Raw genomic sequence first — 21,644 nt, forward strand, 5'->3', positions numbered from 1 at the left:
AAATTAGAAAAATACTCCTAATATAGGACTCTATTAATTAATGAAATACTTCTATAAATATTGAGATATACGTTAAACTAGAGAACAAACCGGTTTGCCTATTGGGAGAATGTGATTGATGCTCATCTAACTTGATTCGATTGCATCTCTAGATTGGTGAATGCTTGATTTTCTAACCCACAACTTCTTCACTGTTTTTGTCAGCATAATAGAATTCAACATGTGTGTGTATATATATCTTCTTTGTTTTCATTCAAAATCATTCTTTAGGGTCAAAATTTTCACTCAGACAAGAATTAGTTGGATCAAAATCGAAGCTTTGTGATCACTATTATATTATTTTTTTATAGTTTACAGGTCGTAGATGAATGTCGGTTGCCTTGAATTATTTCTTGTGTAAAGGTTAGGTTTAATTGTATTGTTTTGATATCTTTATTATCTTATTATTTTATTTTAATTTACAGGTGCTATATGAATGTGGGTCGGCTTTGAAAAAAAAAATAGGTAAAGATTAGGTTTAATTATATTATCTTAATATGTCTATTAGTTTATTATTTTGTGATAGTTTACAGTTCGTAGATAAATTTTGATTGGCTTTTAAAAAATTTTGTGTGTAAAATTTAAGTTTAATTGTATTGTTTCGATATCACTTTTATCATATTATTTTGTTGCAGTTTACAGGTGATAGATAAATGTTGGTCAGCTTTGAAGAACTTTTTTATGTAAAGATTAAGTTTAGTTGTATTATTTTGATATATCTATTATCGTATTATTTTATTATTGTTTACAGGTGGCAGATGAGCGTCGGACGACTTTGAGAAATTTTTGTATATAAAGATTAGCTTTAATTGTATTATTTTGATGTCTCTATTATTGTATTGTTTTATTGCAATTTACAGATGGTAGATGAATGTCGATCGACTTTTAAAAATATTTTTGGTAAAGGTTAGGTTTAATAAAGAAATTCTCCATCTTTACATACTCAAAAGATATTAAATTTAATTATTATATTCATCTATATTATTTAAACAAATATTCTATTTAGTGTAATATTTGAACTCATTAAAGTGAGGTACACGCACAAGGCGCGTACATCTAAACTAGTATACATATATCTATAATCTACCTATATCTATAATCTATGATATATTAAAAGTGTGAAGGGCTTTAAAAATACTGTTTGAACTTTTTGGCCTTCATTAAAAGTCTTTGCTTCAGACAAAATCGTCTTTTCACTATTTTTTCCTAATATTTAAGAGTTGAAAATTATTTAACTATATTTATTATAAAATCATTAGTGACAACTAATACTTTTTTCGTTATTTTAAGAATTATAAATCAACTAAATTTAAATTTAAGAAGATTTAAAAAATCTAGAAATAAATATAAAAGCGTTAGAATAAGAAAAATTTAAGAGAATCGAATTTTTAATAGTTTTAACTACGTACTAAGAATGTAATCAATGATTTTATAATAATTTCACTTTAAAAACAAGGAAAGAATTTAAATATAGAAAAAGAAATAATCGTACAAAAAATATGGTTCAAATTGATGCGTCTGTCTTAGCCTATGACAGCAAGAAAAAGAAGTATTGCATGCCCAACACAAAAGTGATGATCCATCAACCACTTGGAACTTCTGATGGTAAAATATATATATGCTTACACCAAAATAAATGTTTACATTATTATATTAAAGCGCGAAGGATCATTGAAAAGTGATTTGAACTTTTTATATTTTATTAAAAATATTTATTATAAATAAAATTATTTAATTTTAAATAATCAAGCGTTTACACGAGAGAGACACGTGAAGTTAAACTAGTTATTTCAAAGTACTCTTATGATTAATGTGGGGGAAAAGATATTTTTGAGTATGTTTAGCTTGTCTTAGGTGGCAAAAGTCAAAGATCAACTTGCGAGTAAAAATTAATATGATTTTTGTTACTCTTTTATATATATATATATATCATTCATTAGGTAGTTAAGTTAACCGCATAAAACATTTCATCGTCTTTAATTATATGTATTTGCCTCAATAAGTCTTAAAATCTATAAAATTTCAATTTGAGGTTGATACTTATAATTAAGGAGACGAATAAATTTATATGATTAACTTAACTATCTAATAGACGAATGAAAATATGTGTAAACCAAAGTTTTTTAAAAATTCGAATCAAAAGTGTCAGATTGAAACACTTTATTAGAAGTTGAGGTTGAGCTATGGGTGTCGCCGGGCCAGGCTAACCCGAAACTGACCCTTCTATTTTAACCGAGTTGAGGGCCGGTTTTGGCGCTAGCCGGGCCGGGCCGGGTCGGGCCAAACAGTAAAAAAATTAAAACCCACCTTAATCCGGCCCACTTAACTCAACCCGATTAAAAAATTGATCAAACCTGGTCAAAAATATATAAAAAAAAAAATTCTTTCAATATACATTACATATACCAACCTATATACATTATAAATACGTTAAATAATATATATACACTATATATATAGTATATACTACATTAGAATTTAAAAAATATATACACATATACACAATATGTAAATTACTCATATATACGCACCATTCAATGTATATATACTACTACTTATAAAATATACTACAATATATATACATTACAATATATATATAGATATACTTATATACTAATTCATAAAACATATACATATGTATACGTTAAATATACAAGATATATACACGTGTATATGGACCATACAATGTATATATACTACTACTTATAAAATATACTACAATATATATACATTACAATATATATAGATATAGTTATATACTAATTTATAAAATATATACACATGTATACATTAAATATACACTTTTATAGAAGATATATACATGCGTATACGCACTATTCAATGTATATATACTACTACTTATAAAATATATATTACAATATATATAGATATACTTATATACTAATTTATAAAACATATACACATGTATATGTTAAATATACACTTCTATAGAAGATATATACACGTGTATACGCACCATTCAATGTATATATACTACTACTTATAAAATATACTACAATATATACACATTACAATATATATATATATATATAGATATACTTATATACTAATTTATAAAATATATACATATGTATACGTTAAATATATATTTCTATAGAAGATATCCAATCCATAAAACATATACACATGTATACGTTAAATATACACTTCTATAGAAGATATATACAAGTGTATACGCACCATTCAATGTATATATACTACTACTTATAAAATATACTACATTATATATACATTACAATACATATAGATATACTTATATACTATTTTATAAAACATATACACATGTATACGTTAAATAGACACTTCTATAGAAGATATATGCACAAATATACAAAACATATGCTACTTAATATAATAAATTAATAATATTTGGTAGTAAATTAATAATATATTAGAAGTAAGTTTTTAATTTAAAGTAAAAAACTAGAAATTCAATTTAAAATTTTAAATCGTTAAATGAAAAAAATATAAAAACCAAGGACTAAGGAGTGAATGAATTTGGAATATTTTATTGATTGCAAAATGATCCAAAATTTATAATTTACATGAATGAAAAATCTACATATTAAGCATCATTTTTTCCAACCCATTCATGTTAATATTAACGGGAACTTTCATAGGATAGTTGAAGTCAACGGGGGTAAAACCATGCATTGGACTTGATTCTGCTGAGTTCTCGCGTGAAGTCATAATTTTTCAAGTTTCAGCTCGTCGCTCGGCTCCGGTTCCATTCCTTGGTTTATTCTTTCCGCTATAATCCAATCTCTGCGGCAAACTAGAACATTCATTACCTTGCTTCCCAATGAGTGTCGGTTGTCTCCAAGTTGCTGTCGTCCCTGACTAAAGGCGCTCTCTGATGCGACGGTTGACATTGGAACATTCAAGATATCTCTAGCTAATCTTGAAAGCACAGGATATTATGTTTCATTACTCCTCCACCAATCCAACGTGTTGATCCGTTGTTTGTGATCCTCTGGTGCCGTCCGAAGATAATATTTCAGCTCTTCCCGATAAGTTGATGTGTAAGTTCTCTCATCAACACTGTTCCAACAATTTAAATCATAAAACAAATCAGAAAAACCACTATATGCCGGCCTTTTAGAAGATGATGACTCCTCGGGAGGATGAGGAGCGACAGTTGGAGTGATATTTGTAGGTACGGCTAAATCAAATAAATCAGCATAGTGATTATATAATTTTTCTATGTAATCCTTTGGATCAGCCGTAGCCGTCTACAAATCAGGTTGTACTTGTTCAGAATCATGATTAGTATTTATTTCTAAGTTAGTATAAATAAGAGTACTAAAGTGGCACATATTGTTATATTTCATGCACGGATTTAGCATAGCACCAACCAAGTAAATAGGGGGACTCGGGAAAAAATATTTTTTAAATTTCGTAAACATGGCGCCAACAGATTTTTTATAATTTTCTTTATTTTTATATTCTTTTCGACTATATATGCCAAAATATTACAAACAGTAGGATAATAAGCACTGAAAAATTCAACCGTAGCTACATAAATTTTTTCTAAAAACTTAACAAGATCATTAATTATAACTCAATCAGAATTATGTAGTATGCAATCAGCAGAATCAGCAAATGAACCGCAATGTTGGTTAAAAGCTAGTGTAATAGGAATTCTATATTTATAACAAGTTTTTAAAAATTCATACGTAGAATTCCATCTAATATCAATTTCCTCAGGCATCAAAATCCTTGTAAGTCCATTTTCTTGACATTTAACTTTAAATTCTCTAATTCTCGATCTACGATTATTTCCTTGAATAAAACCAACGGCAAGACGAATTTTTTCAATATAAAGCTAAAAAAAATTAAGACCATCTTTTACAATTAAATTATATATATGACATGCACACTTAATATGAAAATTTTCAGGCAAGGGCGGAGATAGCGTAGATTTTAATTTTTTTATAGCAATCTTATTGTTAGAAGCATTATCAAAAGCAATGAATAAAATTTTATTTTTGATACCATAATATCCGACAATTTTAACAATAGAATCAGCAATAAATTGTCCAGTATGTTTATGATCTTCATCATATAAAAAAAAAAGAATACGTTTTTGCATCACGAAATTACTATCCATCCAATGACAAATAACGGTTAAATAATCATTTTTATTTACAGCACGACCAAGATCAGATGTTAGAGACAATCTACATTGAATATTTTTTAACAATGTTGATAAATAAAAATAATATTGTGAATGAAGTCTAAAAATATCAGACCGACAAGTAGTTCTAGGAATACCGTTAAATATAGGATTATAAATTGCTTGAGGAAGGAAAACTAAAAGGCAAACAACCCACAGCTACCATTTTAGCTATTTCTTCCTGGTCTCTCAATTTATTATACTTCTTCGCTACGTGACCAGTTGTTGGGTCCATTCTAGTTTGCGTTGGCCCACCAACATCCCCACCACCTTGAGCAATATTTAACTCTCTTTTGTGATCTTCAGCTATATGCCTCATTAACGTACCTGTACCCCCTTGCTTCCTCCACTTCTATGCTTATATATTAGTTGACAAATATTGCATTGCACCTCAATTTCTGATATACGTTCAAAAAATTGTCATGCAATACTAGTTCTTTTACGAGGTCTTGGGGAACTGGGAGGATGGGGAGGGAGATTAACCAATTCAGATCTAACGTTAGCATCTCTTACTGCGGGTGTCTCAACAATATTTTCATTATCTTCGTCTAAATTAACCGTATTTACTTCATTTTCTCATTCTATACCATAATTTTTCTGAGCTTCTACATAATACATATCATGAGCACCTACACCTATTTCTTCCTCAAAAGGTGTACCAAGGGTACCGGAGGCGAAGACACACGGGTATATCTACTACTTGAACTACCTCTACCGCTAGTAATTTGCTTTTTACTATCACTATCGCTTCCGGGACAAAAATTTTTAACACCTTTAGTAGCGAGGTTTCTTAATTTTATTCATAATATAAATTAAATTAAACTAAAAATATTCAAAATACACAAATATAATAAAATTAAATATTAAACAATTAATACAATAAATAAAAATTAAACGTAAGAGATGGAACGACAATACCAAATTTTGGAAGTATCCAAAGGTTGTGACTTTCGAAACTTCTACTCGTACTTTGTAAACGAAAAATTAAAAAATTAAAGTGAACACTTTAAGAAATTAAATATATTGAATATTTGAGAATTCAGAATTGAGATTTGAGAGGGAATGAGATTTGACAGAGTGAAAAATTATGTGAAAAATGATTTGAAGTTGTAGGGTATTTATAGAATTTTTTTTGGGATTAAAAAATATTTTTTAAAGTTAATTTTTTTTTTTAATAAATGGGCCCAAACTAGACGTTTGGACCCAAAAATGGCTACATAGCCATTGGGCCAACGACTAGTTTGGTCCAAAATCTCAATTTTTTTTTAAAAGGTATCCGAGCCAGGCCGTGTTAGCCGGACCCATTTTAAAAAAATAACCAGCCTGGGACTCGGAACCCTAAAGCCCTAGGGCTTACCGGGCCGGGTCAAATCTGGCCGGATTAGTTACGATGGCCGGGTCGACCTGGCCCACTTGACATCCTTAGGTTGAGCTTATATTTTATGGTGTTAAACATGTTATGCAAAATTTGAAAAAAAGATATGCAAAAATAAAAAATAATCATTCTTTTAAAAAGAAAAATAATATACTTGAATTGGAATAAGCGGAATAATCTTAAATAGAAATTATATTTAATTTGAAATTCGTTTCATTTAAACATTTAAAATTTAATTTATATATTTAAACTAAAATATTTTTTTTTTCAAACTTAACCTAATTAAAATTTGACAGAGGAAGTATATTTGGATCCAATTTACATCACTGACAATGTAATCATTTAACATTTAAATTAACTAATTAAAGTTTTATTAATTGAGTAGATTGCTTGAGTTTCTCAAATTACCAACTAATTCATCATACTATTATACATTCTTTTGTCTCAAACGGGAAAGAGGACATAATTTCTTTTTATTATAAATTTTATTTATATACTATACCGACAAATTTGAGTTTTCATAAGCTTTATGTTCATAGTCAAACGTACTTTATACTTCAAATCTATTATACAAAGGTTTTTTGGTCCAATACTTCATATTTAAATTTTGAATTAAGAGAACTGTTTATTGGTGTCAGAAAAACTATCAAGTAAATAATTTGAATTAATAGCTGCTGCTGCTTACATGCATATTTAAGCTTATTTATGCATTCAGTAAACATCTAAGATACTTATCAACTACAAAATAAGTTGGTCACCCCTAACTTTTGGCTTTTCACTTATAATCACTCTTTGATTGACCAAGACTTTTACTATTTTATCCTTAATGTATCTTTTTCTAATTCTCGAATTCCAAAACAAAAACCCCAGCTTCATGTTCATTCTATATTTGTGGTTTTTCCCTTTCTTTACAAAGATACTTTCAATTTGCAATATTTTGTCCCTATAAAAAACTAACTGCAATATTTTGTACAAATTTAAGGGTATTTGAGTCATTTAATTAAAAAATAGTTCATCAACACCTTTTACCAAAACATCTACTGCTTATTATTAGTATCAACACTTTTATTCAAACACATGACTGCTAATTTTCTAACTTCAGTTTCAACACTTAAAGTACTTTTCAGCACTTAAAACTTATCAGTTAATTTACGATTAGCTTAAGCAAACGGGCTCGATGACATAAAGTGACCGATTATACCTTATAATCAATGAGATAACTTACATATTGGTATTTTAGAAAGCCCTAACATATATTTTCTGTGCTTTTTAAGTTAATTTCTAGGTTTGGCCAATCATTTTGTAGGATGATTCAAGATTATTCCCTTCTTTCCCCACTGGTGTTTTAAGAGTTAGCATTCTTATCTGCTGGAAGTCTAGAGCAGAAACTTGTCGGGACATATGTTTGCATATTAAGAGAAGCTTATTGGCATTGTCATATTAGTCATATAGAGGATGTGTGTTTCCACTTACGTCTATATCATGGTAATTATGTCATTTGATGTTGGATATAAAAATTACTATTAATGTGTGACATACTCGGTATAGTAGTCTATTATAATTAGCTTAAGCTGGTTAGTGTAATGACTGATAGGAACCGGATGACGCTTTAGGGAATGGAGGTTTAGGAAGACTTGCTTCTCGCTTTCTAAACTCAATGGCGACGTTAAACTACCCTGCATGGGGTTACGGATTTAGATACCGATATGGACTTTTCAAACAGCTAATTTCAAAAGATGGACAGGAGGAAGTTGCTAAAAATTGGCTTGAGGTATGAAATGTTGATCTTTCGTGCTTCTGAAAATTTCAAACACTTAGTAAGATTGTTCGGGGATCTTGATACTACTAACTATTAACAGATGATATATGCCACCTCAGTTTGTTATTAGCTTAAGATATTATAGCTATCAAGATATATTCAATTACGGTAGTTAGTTATGTATTATATATAAGAGTCTCATAGTTTCCTGTACTTTAGGTATTTCTACTTCTTTTGTACTTATCAGATAGTCCCGCTCTATAAAGAGCTATTGCACGTGAATAACATTCATCTTTCTCTTCTGCATCTCAAACCTTTATATAATATCAAGAGCTTTTTTTCTTCTCACGGAGTTCTAATTTTTTTTTTTAACCAACCATAAAAAATGGCTCTCTCTGTTACCAACTCCGATGCAACCAACTCCACCAATATTATCCAATTCAACCGGTTACCCAACTTCTGATTAAACTTGCTGGCAACCATAATCTTTCTCTCTGGAAGGCACAAGTATCCATGCTCATGAGAGGATACAATCTTTACGGACATCTAGATGGGACTATCCCCACTCCTGCCCTGACCACTACCACAAATAACCAGACAATTGACAACCCCGATTATGTTTAATTGGTTTTGTCAGGACCAATTGATCCAGAATTCAATTTTAGCATTCTTAGATACAACTCTTGCTTTCACTGTTGCCATTGCAACCACTGCCAAAGCATCTTGGGATTCCCTCCATACTGCCTTCTCATCCGTTGCTGACTGATGATTTCTGAGCAAAAGTATCAGATTTTGGGCTTGTGATACCTGATTCTAATGGAGGGAAGAACTCCATGGTCACCAAGCTAGTTAGAACTTTTATATATCTAGCACCAGAGTATGCCAATAAGCATTTCATTTTCCTGTCAATCTATGTGCAAACATTTGTGGTGATTTCAGTAGTATATTTAAGCTTTTGGTGTTCTAATACATCTTATAATGATTTATTTCAGTTTCTCATTCCACATAAACAATAAGGATGATTAAAAATTGCCAGGATCAAGATCCAGACAATTTAGTCATTGTCTAAATCTTATGTCACCTAATAAACTGTTGACAGATGAGATGATTTTGAGTATCAATTTTAATGACTAATCTTTTAGACAACTAGGATTTGCTTAATATTATATTCTGATGTGTTTTAGATGATTCTTCTTGCCCATCTGCTAAGCTAACTCATTTTTGCTGTTTTGATTCACAGTTACTGGTAAAATCACCACAAAAGCTGATGTCTTTAGTTTCGGTGTGGTCCTAATGGAGTTGTTAATTGGATGGATGGCACTTGATGAGGATAGACCAAATGAGAGCCAATACTTAGATGCATGGAACATCAAATCCTCTAAAGAGAAACTTATTGCAGCAATTGATCCAGTTTTGGATGTGAAACAGGAGAGTACATTAGATGGCATCTAAACTGTTGCGGAACTTGCTGGTCACTGCACAGCAAGAAAGCCTGGCCAACGGCCCGATATGTCCCATTTTGTGAACATGTTTGGCCCCTTGTTGAGAAATGAAAGCCTCTTGAGGAAGATTGGGACCACGAGTGTGGTATCGATTACAGTTTTCCACAACCAAATGGTCAAAGGCTAGCAAGAATCGGAAGGAAAAGACTTGAGTTGCGTCGACCTTGAAGAATCTAAAGGCAGTATCCATTCAAGGCCTACTAGATTTGCTGAGTCCTTCATATCAGTTGATTGCATATAAAACAAGATTCTGCATGTGTAGTTGATCTAATTATCCTATTCAATAAATGTGGATAGCATTTTTGTTTGTTTTGTGTGAAATTTTGTTTCTGTTTATCTATGTTTTCTTTCATTATTGTTTGTATAAATCTTGATTTCTCATGTTCTGTTCTTCCATTCCTACAGGACTACACAATTCAGGCGTAAGTTCAAACTTTGTTCTCGATTCAAGTTAACTTATTATCATTCAATTATATGCAATTTGAGTATTTTATTAACTTTGTCACACCCTTTTTTTTTCCGAAGGGATCGAGTCGAAGGAGTTTTCCAATTAAAGTGACGATTATTGAATGAGGATTATTTTATTTACAGAGTCGCCACTTGGAATTGAGTTATGGTGTTCCAAGTCACCTTATTGAATCTCTAATTAAAAGGAAATGACTCTTTGTTGATCTGCGAAAATAGAAGATCGGGTTAGGAATTTTGTTGACTGAGGGGAAGGTGTGAGGCACCCCTAGAGTCCCGTGGTTCTATCACGGTCGTTTTTATTAACTTATCTTGACTTAAACTATTTTGATAATTATGTTAGTAGGCCCTAAAATCGTTCATTTTATTATACTAAAACTCGTCTATTATTTCATATTAAATAAATCGGTGAAAGTTTAAAAATATTTGTCAAGTTAATTTTAGAAAAGTATTTGTCAAGGTGTATTTTTTTACATCCTTGAATTTTAAATGTCTCGGAAAGATGCATACACTGCATTCTTAATTGAGACGAAGATATTAAACATGCCTAAAGCTTATCTAGCGTTAAAAGGCATTTATTTCGTCTCTTGTAAACTCGAGACAATTTTATCTTACTCATTTTTATTCTTTTTGCTCTTTATTCTACAACAAGTTTTGGATTATTCCATAACTCGCCTCGCTCCCTTGCAGTTGTTTTTTCCTCTCTTTTCTTTTATCATGTAATGAGTCTTGAATAAATTTGTATCCTATCTCATCATTTCTCAAATTATTAATAAAAAGTTGATTAATTTAGCGATAAATACATTTAACAATACTTTAGCAATAATATATATCTACTTGCACTCCTAAAATATATTTTTTTAAAAAATCATATGCTCATTTACATTTCTCACAATTCAATACACTGTAGATATTTTTATTATACAAATTAAATCAACTAATCTAATCAAGAGCACGGAAATTTACAAGACAAGAAAAAAAATAATGAAATCAAAAATTACTTATTCCTATGAATTTAAATTCCAGATTAAATAGCCACCCACTTAATCTTCAAATTAAAATTAAAAACAGTTTCTTCATTTTAATGATAATTTCTCCTACCATGTTTTATTTCTTTTATCCTTCTCTCCGTCTGTGATTTCTTTAATGCAAACACTTTGTTTATATACTTTATAATATTGAATACAAATTACTAGGTAATATTTGTAGATACATACACTAAACTTCTCGACTAATGCAACAGAAAAGAAAAATATTATCTACATAGTTTTTCAAGACAAACAGAGACGCAAATAAAATCAACAACCTAATATTTAACTTATTTTCAAAACATGATAATCATACATATGAACATATCGGCTTTAAAATAAAATCCGTTAATAGAAGGTTTCTGTTCTTGATTTAAAGATACAACAGAAGAGATATTAAATATATTTCATGTTATAACGCCAACAAGTAATAATCGTTTAAGAACACGTGAAATCTGGGTAACGTAATTCATGACATTGAAATCAAGTTTCGCACATTTGCAATATTAAATTATACAATGAAATTGAGTGTTACCTTTGGGAGGTGAATTCAAGATAAATAAACGAGTATAATCTTTTGACTTTGAAAGTTAACAATATCTAAATTTCAGAAGCCACCAACTTGAAAACCGCAAACAAAGCCTTTAACTCTGACTCTTTCACTTTGATTTTTCTTCTCTCTGCTTTTGTTTTTTGTTTTTTCTGGTTTCTGACAGTATCTGGTGAATAGTACTGTAGGTAAAAAAATCCCTATTGTTTTTGGAGTGAAGAATCCTTTAAGTACAGGACTTTAGGGGGGGGGGGGATTGGGGGAGTAGTTATTTAGGGATTAGATAAGGAGCATTTTAAATTTTGAATGATTTTTTTTTTGGAAGATAATAATAATAATAAATAAAATAATAAATAAAATAATAATAATAATAATGATAAATATAATAATAACTAATTAAATTTTTATATTTAAGAAAACACAATAAAAATTTACAAACAGCCAAAATAAATATAATAAAATAGTACTAAAACTACTAATTTTGTATTATTTTTTAAAATTAGAACAAAAATAAAAATAAAATAAGAGTTAAAATAATACCTGAACAAATATAAATATTTAATACCAAAATATATATATATATTAAATTCAGGAAGGGTCAAAATCACGTGTCTATATTTTGCCCCTATTTGTTTGAAATCTCAAAGAATTTTCATATGAAGAAGTAGACAAAGAGATGATTTTTGACTCTCCGATTATTCTAAAAGTAATGATAAAATAAAATAAAATAAAAGATGTGACCGAATTCTGATTTTGGACCGCCTACATATCCCGAGTTTAGAGGGAATCGGGTCACATATAGTTCAAATGGGATAAAATGGTGTGACAATGAGTTAGAGATCGAGTTAAAAGCCAAGTGAGGTTCCGTCGAGTTTTCGATTCACGACTTTCTGCTTTTACATTGAAATGAATAACAAAAAATAAAGTGAAGATACAAGAGAAAGATCCTATCTATGCTGCTTTTCTGGAGTCTTGTCTTGAATCTTCATGACTTCTCAAATGGTGAGATAGTCGTTATTCTGAGTTGAACTTAAAACACGAAATGTTCCTGCTCGTTGGCTTTTGGCATTTGAGAGGACCTTAATAATTGATTTATTCTTCAAACTTTTCTCTGACTTGAACTGGACAATCTTCACCCTATTCTTCAGGAAGGTTCTTGACTTGTTATTCCTTCACCCTATTCTTTGAGCAGACTCTTGACTTGTTACTTCGTCTTCACCCAATTCTTCAGGCAGGCTCCTGGACTTTCTTTTTCTTTACCTTGTTCTTCAGGCGGGCTCCTGGACTTTCTTTTTCTTCACCCTGTTCTTCAGGCAGGCTCCTGGACTTTTTTTTTCTTCACCCTGTTTTTCAGGCGGGTTCCTGGACTTTCTCTTTTCTTCACCCTGTTCTTCAGGCGGGCTCCTGAACTTTCCTTCTTCACCCTGTTGTTCAGGTAGGATCCTGGACTTACAGTTTCTTCACCCTGTTCTTCAGGTGAGCTCCTGGACTTTCAATTTCTTCACCCTATTCTTCAGGCGGGCTCCTGGATTTTCTCTTTTTCTTCACCCTGTTCTTCAGGTGGGCTCCTGGACATAAACTAAATTCCCATTCTTGAGGAGGGTCCTGTCTCATTCTTCAGGAGGGTCCCGAGCATAAAACATAAATTTCCATTCTTCAGGAGGGTCCTGAGCAGAAAGTAAAATTCAATAAACACGAACAAAATTTTTGTCCCAGTTTGTACTAGAAATTTTGTGAGCATCATCAGATTATAATTTTTGAAAAGTACAGAAAGAGTGTGAATCAAAGCCTTGCTAAAGAAATGCATCTCGTCAAAGTAAAACTGATGACCAAAATTAGGAAGTGTGTCTCCTAAGAGTTAAATTGAAGGACTCGACTAGAAAGTGCGTCTTCTAGGAGTGAATGTTCAAGCTAGGAAGTGCTTCACCTAACAAATAAAAACTGACTTATTCAGACTAGGAAGTGCGTCTCCTAGGGGTTAAATGAAATGATTCGACTAGAAAGTGCATCTTCTAGGAGTGATGGTTCTAGTTAGGAAGTGCTTCACCTAACAAATAAAAACTGACTTATTCAGACTAGGAAGTGCGTCTCCCAGGGTTTAAATGAAATAACTCAACTAGAAAGTGCATCTTCTAGGAGTGATGGTTCAAGTTAGAAAGTTCATCACCTAACAAATGAAACTTGAATTATCTAGACTAGGAAATGCGTCTCCTAGGGGTTGAATGAAATGACTCAACTAGAAAGCGCGTCTTCTAGGAGTGATGGTTCAAGTTAGGAAGTGCATCACCTAACAAATAAAACTTGAATTATCCAGATTAGGAAGTGAGTCTCCTAGGGGTTAAATTTTTACCATAATTTGATTATCAAACCTGTGCAACAACATTGCTTCCTGTATCTGTGGAAATGAGGCATTGCAGCCCTTGATATTTATGCTCTAATGTCCTTAATTTGAAGGTAACATGTTTCCTGTTTCATCAAAGAAAACTTATGAGTTCAAAAACATGGTGGAGGTTTGTGGCTTTAGCTTCTGTGGCAATCACTCTTGCTCTCGTCACATTTAACCTTGCTTCCAACCATTAGCATCTGTCACCGACTTGCTGCATTGTTGACCCAAACTTAGATTATTAGAAGTGACTCTGAAATGAACACAGTATCTTTGCTTTGCCATGCTTCTCAAATAAACCCTTTAAACATTGGTATTTTCATGAGTTCCAAACTCGTCTGTTGGCAAAACTTTTCTGCATGCCTTATTTCGGCTCATAATCATGTCTCTTTCATGTGTTGGCTTTTTGTCTTGCTTTGTGTAATTGAAGAAGCTGGTAGCCAGTTTTAAAATCTTTTCTCACTTGTTATGACACGGGCTCGACTCAGAGACACAAGAAAAATGACAAAAAATTTTATTTGATGATAAAGATACCAAAAAATCAAAAATAGAAAAATAAAAAGAAAAGGAAAAAACAATAGGCATCTTTTGTTTTTAAAACGCTAGAAGAAAATTTATTTGAGTGTGGTAGCCGATTCTAGCAATTATGACATGCATTTTGAATTAAACAACCTGGTCTACCCACACTAATCATTACAACTCTTATTCACTTATTGAGTTTGAAATGGAATCAATCTTGAATATGCTCCCTCTAGATGACAATCCTCCTTCGACTAGCGACACCTCAATAGGTTTTTGTCAGCGCCTATCTCATTTTCATTTCTTTTTTAGCTCACTATCGTCTTATGGTGCCCAAAAGGGTTTTCACCAATAAGACTCTCTCATTTTTACTCATTTATTTTTTCATTCATTTTTTTTTTGAAAATAATGCCCAACATATAAAACATCATGCACCCATAACATATTTAGCCTTGACATTCTCAAAGATTGATCTGAAGGTCTTTCTTTGGTTGTAACTTGGCTTTTGGAAAAGGTTAGAAAGAAAAAGGAGGCACGTGGCTAAAAAATTTACATAATAATGGGTGAAACATACAACTTTTGGAATCAACTTTTTTTTTTTAAAGAAAATAAATTTTGCCCCAGTTTCATTTCATTCTGGGTAATTTGAATTTTCTTTTAGTTGGTCCGAACCCCAGAGTAGGGATGACTACGTATCTTGTCATAACAAGAATCAGGTCAAACGTAGTTCAGACATTTTAATCTTTTGCTTTTTGCTCTATTTTTTTAGAGAAATATTTTTCCTGACTCCATTTTTTCTTGACACTTTTCAGATTCTATTTTTTTTCTTGACACTTTTCTTTTTTTTTTAAATTTTTTTTCAAACTCTCTCTTGATTCAAAAAGATGGATATAAAAGAAATAAAACAAAAGATCAAAAGGGATAACAAAGTATGACACAACATTTGGATAGTAGAATGAAATGCCTTCGTCATATCAATCCTTAAAAATACAAGTACATAACATGTAATCTACGAATGGAACATGAAGATCATACGCATCTTTTCAATATTGATCGTGACTAAGCACATGCACGTGCGTCATTTCTTTTAAATTTGTAAACCATAAAGGTTTACTTGTATTGTACTTTCCTCACAACAGATGACTCCTTTTTTTTTAAGCTAACTTCCTGTTGCTTTTTCTGACAATAGAAACTATATATCCTCTGGTTGATTTTATTCAAAAATACTTGAGTTGAACCTTCTCATTGAAGATTAAGTCATTCTTTATTCGCAAAGTGATTGCCCCAAAACATTCAAGTGAGGATGTAACTAGGTCCCTAAAACATCTCAACACTTTACTTATTTTTCTTACATATTTTTTTTTCAACTCTAGGTTCTTGATTGAATATTTCAGCAATAGATTGGGTTTTAAGATCTGGCTTAAAATTCAACATGCTTATCATATTACCAGAATCACCATAGAAAGAGCTCTTTGAAGAAAAAAAAAGATGATATATATTGAGAAATAAAAAAAAAATTAAACGGACACGCATTTTATTGACAGAAAGATAGAAGAGTTTGAACAAAAATGATAAGAAAATCAGACAAGATAGGTCCTAAACTACAACCCTAAAATAATCGGGTAATAAAAAAGAAAAGAAAACAAACTACCAGACCTCTTCCTAGCAGGGAGAGGAGTGACTTTCCAATTGCTGAGCTTGACCTCTTAGCTGTCAATTTTCATATCAACATGACTAGAGCTTTCCTCATTGTCAATGTTCTGCATCATAATTGATCTATCTTGAATCATCTTTTCAATTTCTCTTTTTAAATCTCGATAATCTTTAATACTATGACCCTGAACATCAGAATGATACGCACATCGTGCATTAGGATCAAAATTTCTTGAACGGGGATAACAGTGTGCCCAAGGAGAGGAGTAATCATGCCCTCCTGTACCAATCTCTAAAATAAACTGGCATATGACTCTCCAATTGGTGTGAAACTATCTCTCGATTTCTGCCTCATTTTTATTTGGTTTGGATTGAAAATCGGGCCTAGAAGGGCTTTGGTATATTTGTGGAATTGGAGGATGACTCTGAGGAGTTGGTGTACGCCATTGTGGGTAAGATGGGGGTTGAACATGTGGTTGTGCATTATACATTGGATATGAAGGTGGGGGACTGAAGTATAATGGACTTTGGAAGTGATTATGTGGAGCTTGGGCTTGAGCTTGAGACCGATGATGACGTGGTCTTCTTGACCGCTCCCGCTATCCAACTACAATAGTAGATGCATCTTTCTTATTCTTCTTCCCTCCAACACTTCCTGAACCTTTTTGAATTGCTTGAGTAGTTGCTTTTAATGTTGCAAAACTCATAATGCGATCGAACTTAATTCTATCCTCTATCATCTCTCCCATTTTGAGGACCTCAATAAATGGCTTGCCTAATGCAGGTAACAAATATTGATAATATGTTTCATTTTGCGCTTGAATAAACACCTCCACTATCTTTCTTTCTTTCATTGGCGGTTTTACCCTAGCCGCTTGTTCACGCCATCTAATTGCATACTCCCTAAAATTTTCATTGTTCTTCTTCTTTATATTAGTCAGGGATTTCTCATCAGGAATCATCTCGACATTGTACTGAAATTTTTGTACGAATTTATTGGTCAAGTCATCCCAACTACTCCACTTGTCAATGTCTTGATCCACAAACCACTCTGAGGCTAAACTCGAAAGACTCTCACCGAAATAAGCTATGAGTAATTCTTTTTTACCTCTGACACCTCTTAATTGGTTACAATAACGCCTCAAGTGTGCCACTGGATCATCGTACCCTTCGTATTTGTCAAACTTGGGCATTTTGAATCCCATAGCCAAATGGAAATTCAAAAACATGCACAAATCTTTATATGAAACACTTTTTGGTCCTCCTAATCCTTGCATACTTCTCATACTCTGCTCCAAGCATCTTACTTTCCTATCCATCTCCTCTTGTTCCTCATTCTTAATAATTTTCTCAATCACGATAGGAGAATCGTGTTGATGAGCATGGTAATGTGGATTTTGAGGTTTGAAAGTCATTTCAGGAGGATACAACAGATCATGACTTGGTTTTCCCACATTCTTCTGTGCTGTCGATTGAAGACCCGCAGTAGCTGGTGCTACATAAGTGAAAAGTGGGTTATTTGAGACAGATGGATTTGGTTGGCGCATGGTAGAAGTACCATCAACACCAGTCACATTAGCATATGGGTCGAATCCAGGTGGGTATAATGGATCGCTAGTTTGAGCTTGAACAGGATTTGGATCATTCGTAGTCGAAAGTCTAGGGATTAAAGAAAGCGGGGCTTGTCCATTCAGCCAAGTTTGGTACATTTCCGCCATCTGTTGTTTCAATAACTTAATTTCTTTCATTGATGCTAATTCCTGTGAAATCAACTGATTTTGCTCTTCTTCACTATTAGACCCTACACCTTCTCTGCCGGTCATCTTTCTCTTTTCTTTGTATCTAGTGTTGTACGGATGTGATGCCAGTTTAAACCACAAACCAACCACCAACTACTTTATCTTTCTGAGACCAAGTAGCAAATGGGTGAGTGTTATATTTAAACACATTATAATGCCATGTTATATGTCATGCTTCTATATGCATTTTTCAACCTATCATGGAAGACTTTGTGATTCATCCCGACTTTTTTAGGTGTATTTTTCAAAAAATTATGATCGAACCCTTTGGAGGATTGCCTACGTATCATGCCAGGACATGAATCAGATTTTACGTAGTTCTGAAAGCTGGAAATATGAAGAAACACATTTTTCTTTTAATGAGAGAAATGAGAAATATTTTTATTTTTTGAAATCATTAATAATATAAAACACATTTTATTTTTGAAAATAAATTAATTTATTTTATATATAAATCAAAAACTCTCTTCTTTATTTGTTTAGAAGGAAACACAAATATATATTTTTTTATTAAAATCACCGAATCCATAAAGGACTGCCTACGTATCTCAATAAAATGAGAATTAGGTATGCGTAGTTCTTGAAAATTATATCGTACAAAACTCAACCTCAAAATCCCTAAAGATTCAGGGCTGTTAAAATTTATTTATATTTTTTATTTTATGAAAACTTAGTCTCATGATCCTTAAAGATTCAGGGCTGTTAAAATTTATATATATTTTTTATTTATTTTGTAAAACTTAACCTCATGATCCCTAAAGATTTAGGGCTATTTAAGATATATATAAAAATTGGACTTGAGAATTAGAAAAATAATTATGAAAGTAATCATATTTTCAAAATATTTCCCAATAAATCTACGAATAATTTTTTAAAAGACAGGGTCGTATCCCGAAAAGGACTACCTACGTATCTCACTAAGATGAGAATCAAACGCTCGTAGTTCATGAAGATCGTAAAACTATGTTACTAAAATTTTTCCTTTCTTTTAAAAATAATCTTTTTTTTTTAAATGATTCACTAAATGTGAGGATAATTTAATCTTTTGCATTTTAAAGTTACCTAAAGCCGGTCAACAAACAAACAGTCTTCCAAACAAATGTCAAAGAGCACGCAAGATGCGCATGTTGGTCTTTATAAAGTAGGTTAGCTGTCCTAGATAGACCCGGCCCCTGTGCCCAGTCCCGCTAAGTCAAATGCATATGATGCAAATAAAGCGGTACCTAACAGGGATAACCAGATTCTGAGTTTTCTATTCTTCTAAGTTTAAGCCTAATAGGGATAGGTGTCTAAACTAACTTACTCGAGAGGACTATCGAGCTGGGGAGGGACAACTTGGTCGGTAGCAGGGCAACACTGTCTCCAAATCTTTTAGCAAACACCACTGCTGCCAACTCTAAGGCATGTGTTGGGTAGCTCTGTGTGTGAGACTTCAACTACCTCGAAGCATAAGCAATGCATTTTTTATCCTGCATCAACACAACAATCAAACCTAAAAGTGAAGTATCACAAAAAATTATAAAGTCCTTACCTTCAACCAGTAACGAAAGAATAAACGTTGTAGTCAAGAGTGTCTTGAGCTTTTGAAAGCTCTCTTCACATTGACCTAACCAAATAAATAAAACTTCCTTCTAAGTCAACCTTGTTAAGTGCGTTGTAATGGATGCAAAGTTCTTTACAAACATGCGGTAATAATTAGCAAGATCCGTATAACTCCTTACCTCCGGTCCTCTACTTAGTGATCCTACTATTTACAGGTGACTTGTAGGTAAATTAGACTACCTCACTCACCAAGACAAATCTATCATTTGTCGTCCTTACTCTAAGTCCATATATGCAGCACCCTTGTTAGGGTCATCTGGATGTTGCTTTACGAGTTCTTAGATACATACGATTGGATCCAGGTCAAGGTTTGTTTTTTAATTTCACCTCCACTTTTCTTTTTGGCTTTTTGCGGTGTTGATTGGACATCTTTCCAGGATACACGAAGATCATTTAATTTAGTGTTTTTATCATCAGTTTAGGAGGCTCGCCCATCTCTTAGAAATCCAAGAAATAGACCTATATTTCTTTATCTTCTGTTGAATCGGAATATAGACCTATGCAAAAAGTTACAGCAGAGCTCACCTGTTAACTCGACTTCTTCAAGATCTATCTGTATCTCCATCATAGTCAGTGCCAGTCCATTCTGATAGTCAAGCCTCCATTCACATTGCTGGGAATACAGTGTGTCACAAATGAACCAAGCATGTGGAACTTGATTGTCATTTCATGAAGCAATAATTTCTTGCTGTATTGATCTCTCTCTCCTTTGTTCTCTCCTCTTCCTAGCTTGCCGAATTGCTCATGAAATCTTTTGGTGGTCCTTCCCATTTTACGATTTTATTCAAGTTGGGTGTCATTTCTCTCTCCTCCATCTTAAGGGGGGCTGTTCGGAACAAGAATCAAACAGTCCACGGCCAAAGCCACAGATCTTGTGCAGATGTTGGAAGAGAAAATGAGAAGTCAAAGCTTGAACAAGATGAAATGAACTTCGGTTTCCCACAATGATTTTTGAGACATTTTAATGGAAAATAAACAAGGCGCGTGACAGCATCATAAAAGTGGATCATTTACTTGATAGAATAAATCTAGAGCGTCCACGTGTAAATCAACAGTTGTGTCCATTCCAAAATATCATTTTCATGACATATGGATGGCACGTGATATTGTTAGAGTTTATCAGGAGAAGAACCAATTAATTTTTGCTAATTTCTTTATTTTTGGATTGCAATACGGAATTAGGAGATAGGCAAAATGTACAAATAGAATTAGCATGTACAGAATTGATCAGCAACAAATATACAGAAAATTTGTCCAGGTTTTCTTTCAATATGAAACTCCATCATGTTGCCAAGACATTCATTCTTAACAAGGAAAGAACAGATTACTTGCAAGGCTCAAGGAACGCTAGGAAGTGTAGTTATTTGATTCAGAAATTTTTGTAACGGGTTGTCCTTTATGCTTGAAGCTTCGGTGCCAACTAGTGGCGGAGCCAGAATATTCATGAAGAGGTTCATAAGTAAACATACGAACTAATCGAAGGGGATTCAACATTTAATATATATACATAAAAAATAATTTTAACCACATAATTTTTCGATCTGCTACGGTGCCAACACCCTTCCTGGAAGGTGCTCTTTAAGAGTAAGTATTTATGTTTGTCTATGTATTATTTCACAGTTTATTACCAAAAAATAAAACTATTTTATATACCTCAATTGTGAAACCAAATAATTCCATTGGGTCTTATGCTCATTAGAAATGACTCCAACAATAGCGAACCAAAATTGTCAAAAATTAGAGGGGAAAAGATCACCACAATATATTTTTACT

At 32.3% G+C, this 21,644-nt stretch overlaps 1 protein-coding gene across 4 annotated transcripts; it reads right to left on the minus strand.

The window, feature by feature from the left end:
- Window positions 1–12,511: 12,511 nt before the first annotated feature.
- On the minus strand, window positions 12,512–21,108 carry LOC107872138. 4 transcript variants are annotated; one of them, XR_007056877.1, is made up of 3 exons: window positions 20,397–20,836; window positions 14,285–19,875; window positions 12,512–13,582 (listed from the first exon to the last, which is right to left on the minus strand). XR_007056877.1 is itself a non-coding variant. In XM_047414272.1 (3 exons), exon 3 carries the CDS (start codon window positions 18,291–18,293, stop codon window positions 17,070–17,072), a length of 1,224 nt encoding a protein of 407 aa, XP_047270228.1. In that variant the 5' UTR covers window positions 18,294–19,738; window positions 19,801–19,875; window positions 20,397–20,836; the 3' UTR covers window positions 15,559–17,069. The 4 variants fall into 4 exon arrangements, 3 of the variants coding, with proteins under 3 accessions (XP_047270163.1, XP_047270184.1, XP_047270228.1); XM_047414272.1 differs by lacking the exon at window positions 12,512–13,582 and having other exon boundaries at window positions 15,559–19,738; window positions 19,801–19,875; XM_047414207.1 differs by having other exon boundaries at window positions 12,512–19,738; window positions 20,397–21,108.
- Window positions 21,109–21,644: the final 536 nt, after the last annotated feature.

Source organism: Capsicum annuum, chromosome 1, assembly GCF_002878395.1.
Source record: "Capsicum annuum cultivar UCD-10X-F1 chromosome 1, UCD10Xv1.1, whole genome shotgun sequence".
Lineage (NCBI taxonomy): Eukaryota > Viridiplantae > Streptophyta > Magnoliopsida > Solanales > Solanaceae > Capsicum > Capsicum annuum.

Coding starts and splice junctions, on each gene's coding strand:
- LOC107872138 (XM_047414207.1), bottom strand. CDS start 18,293: ATGACCGGCAGAGAAGGTGTAGGGTCTAATAGTGAAGAAGAGCAAAAT.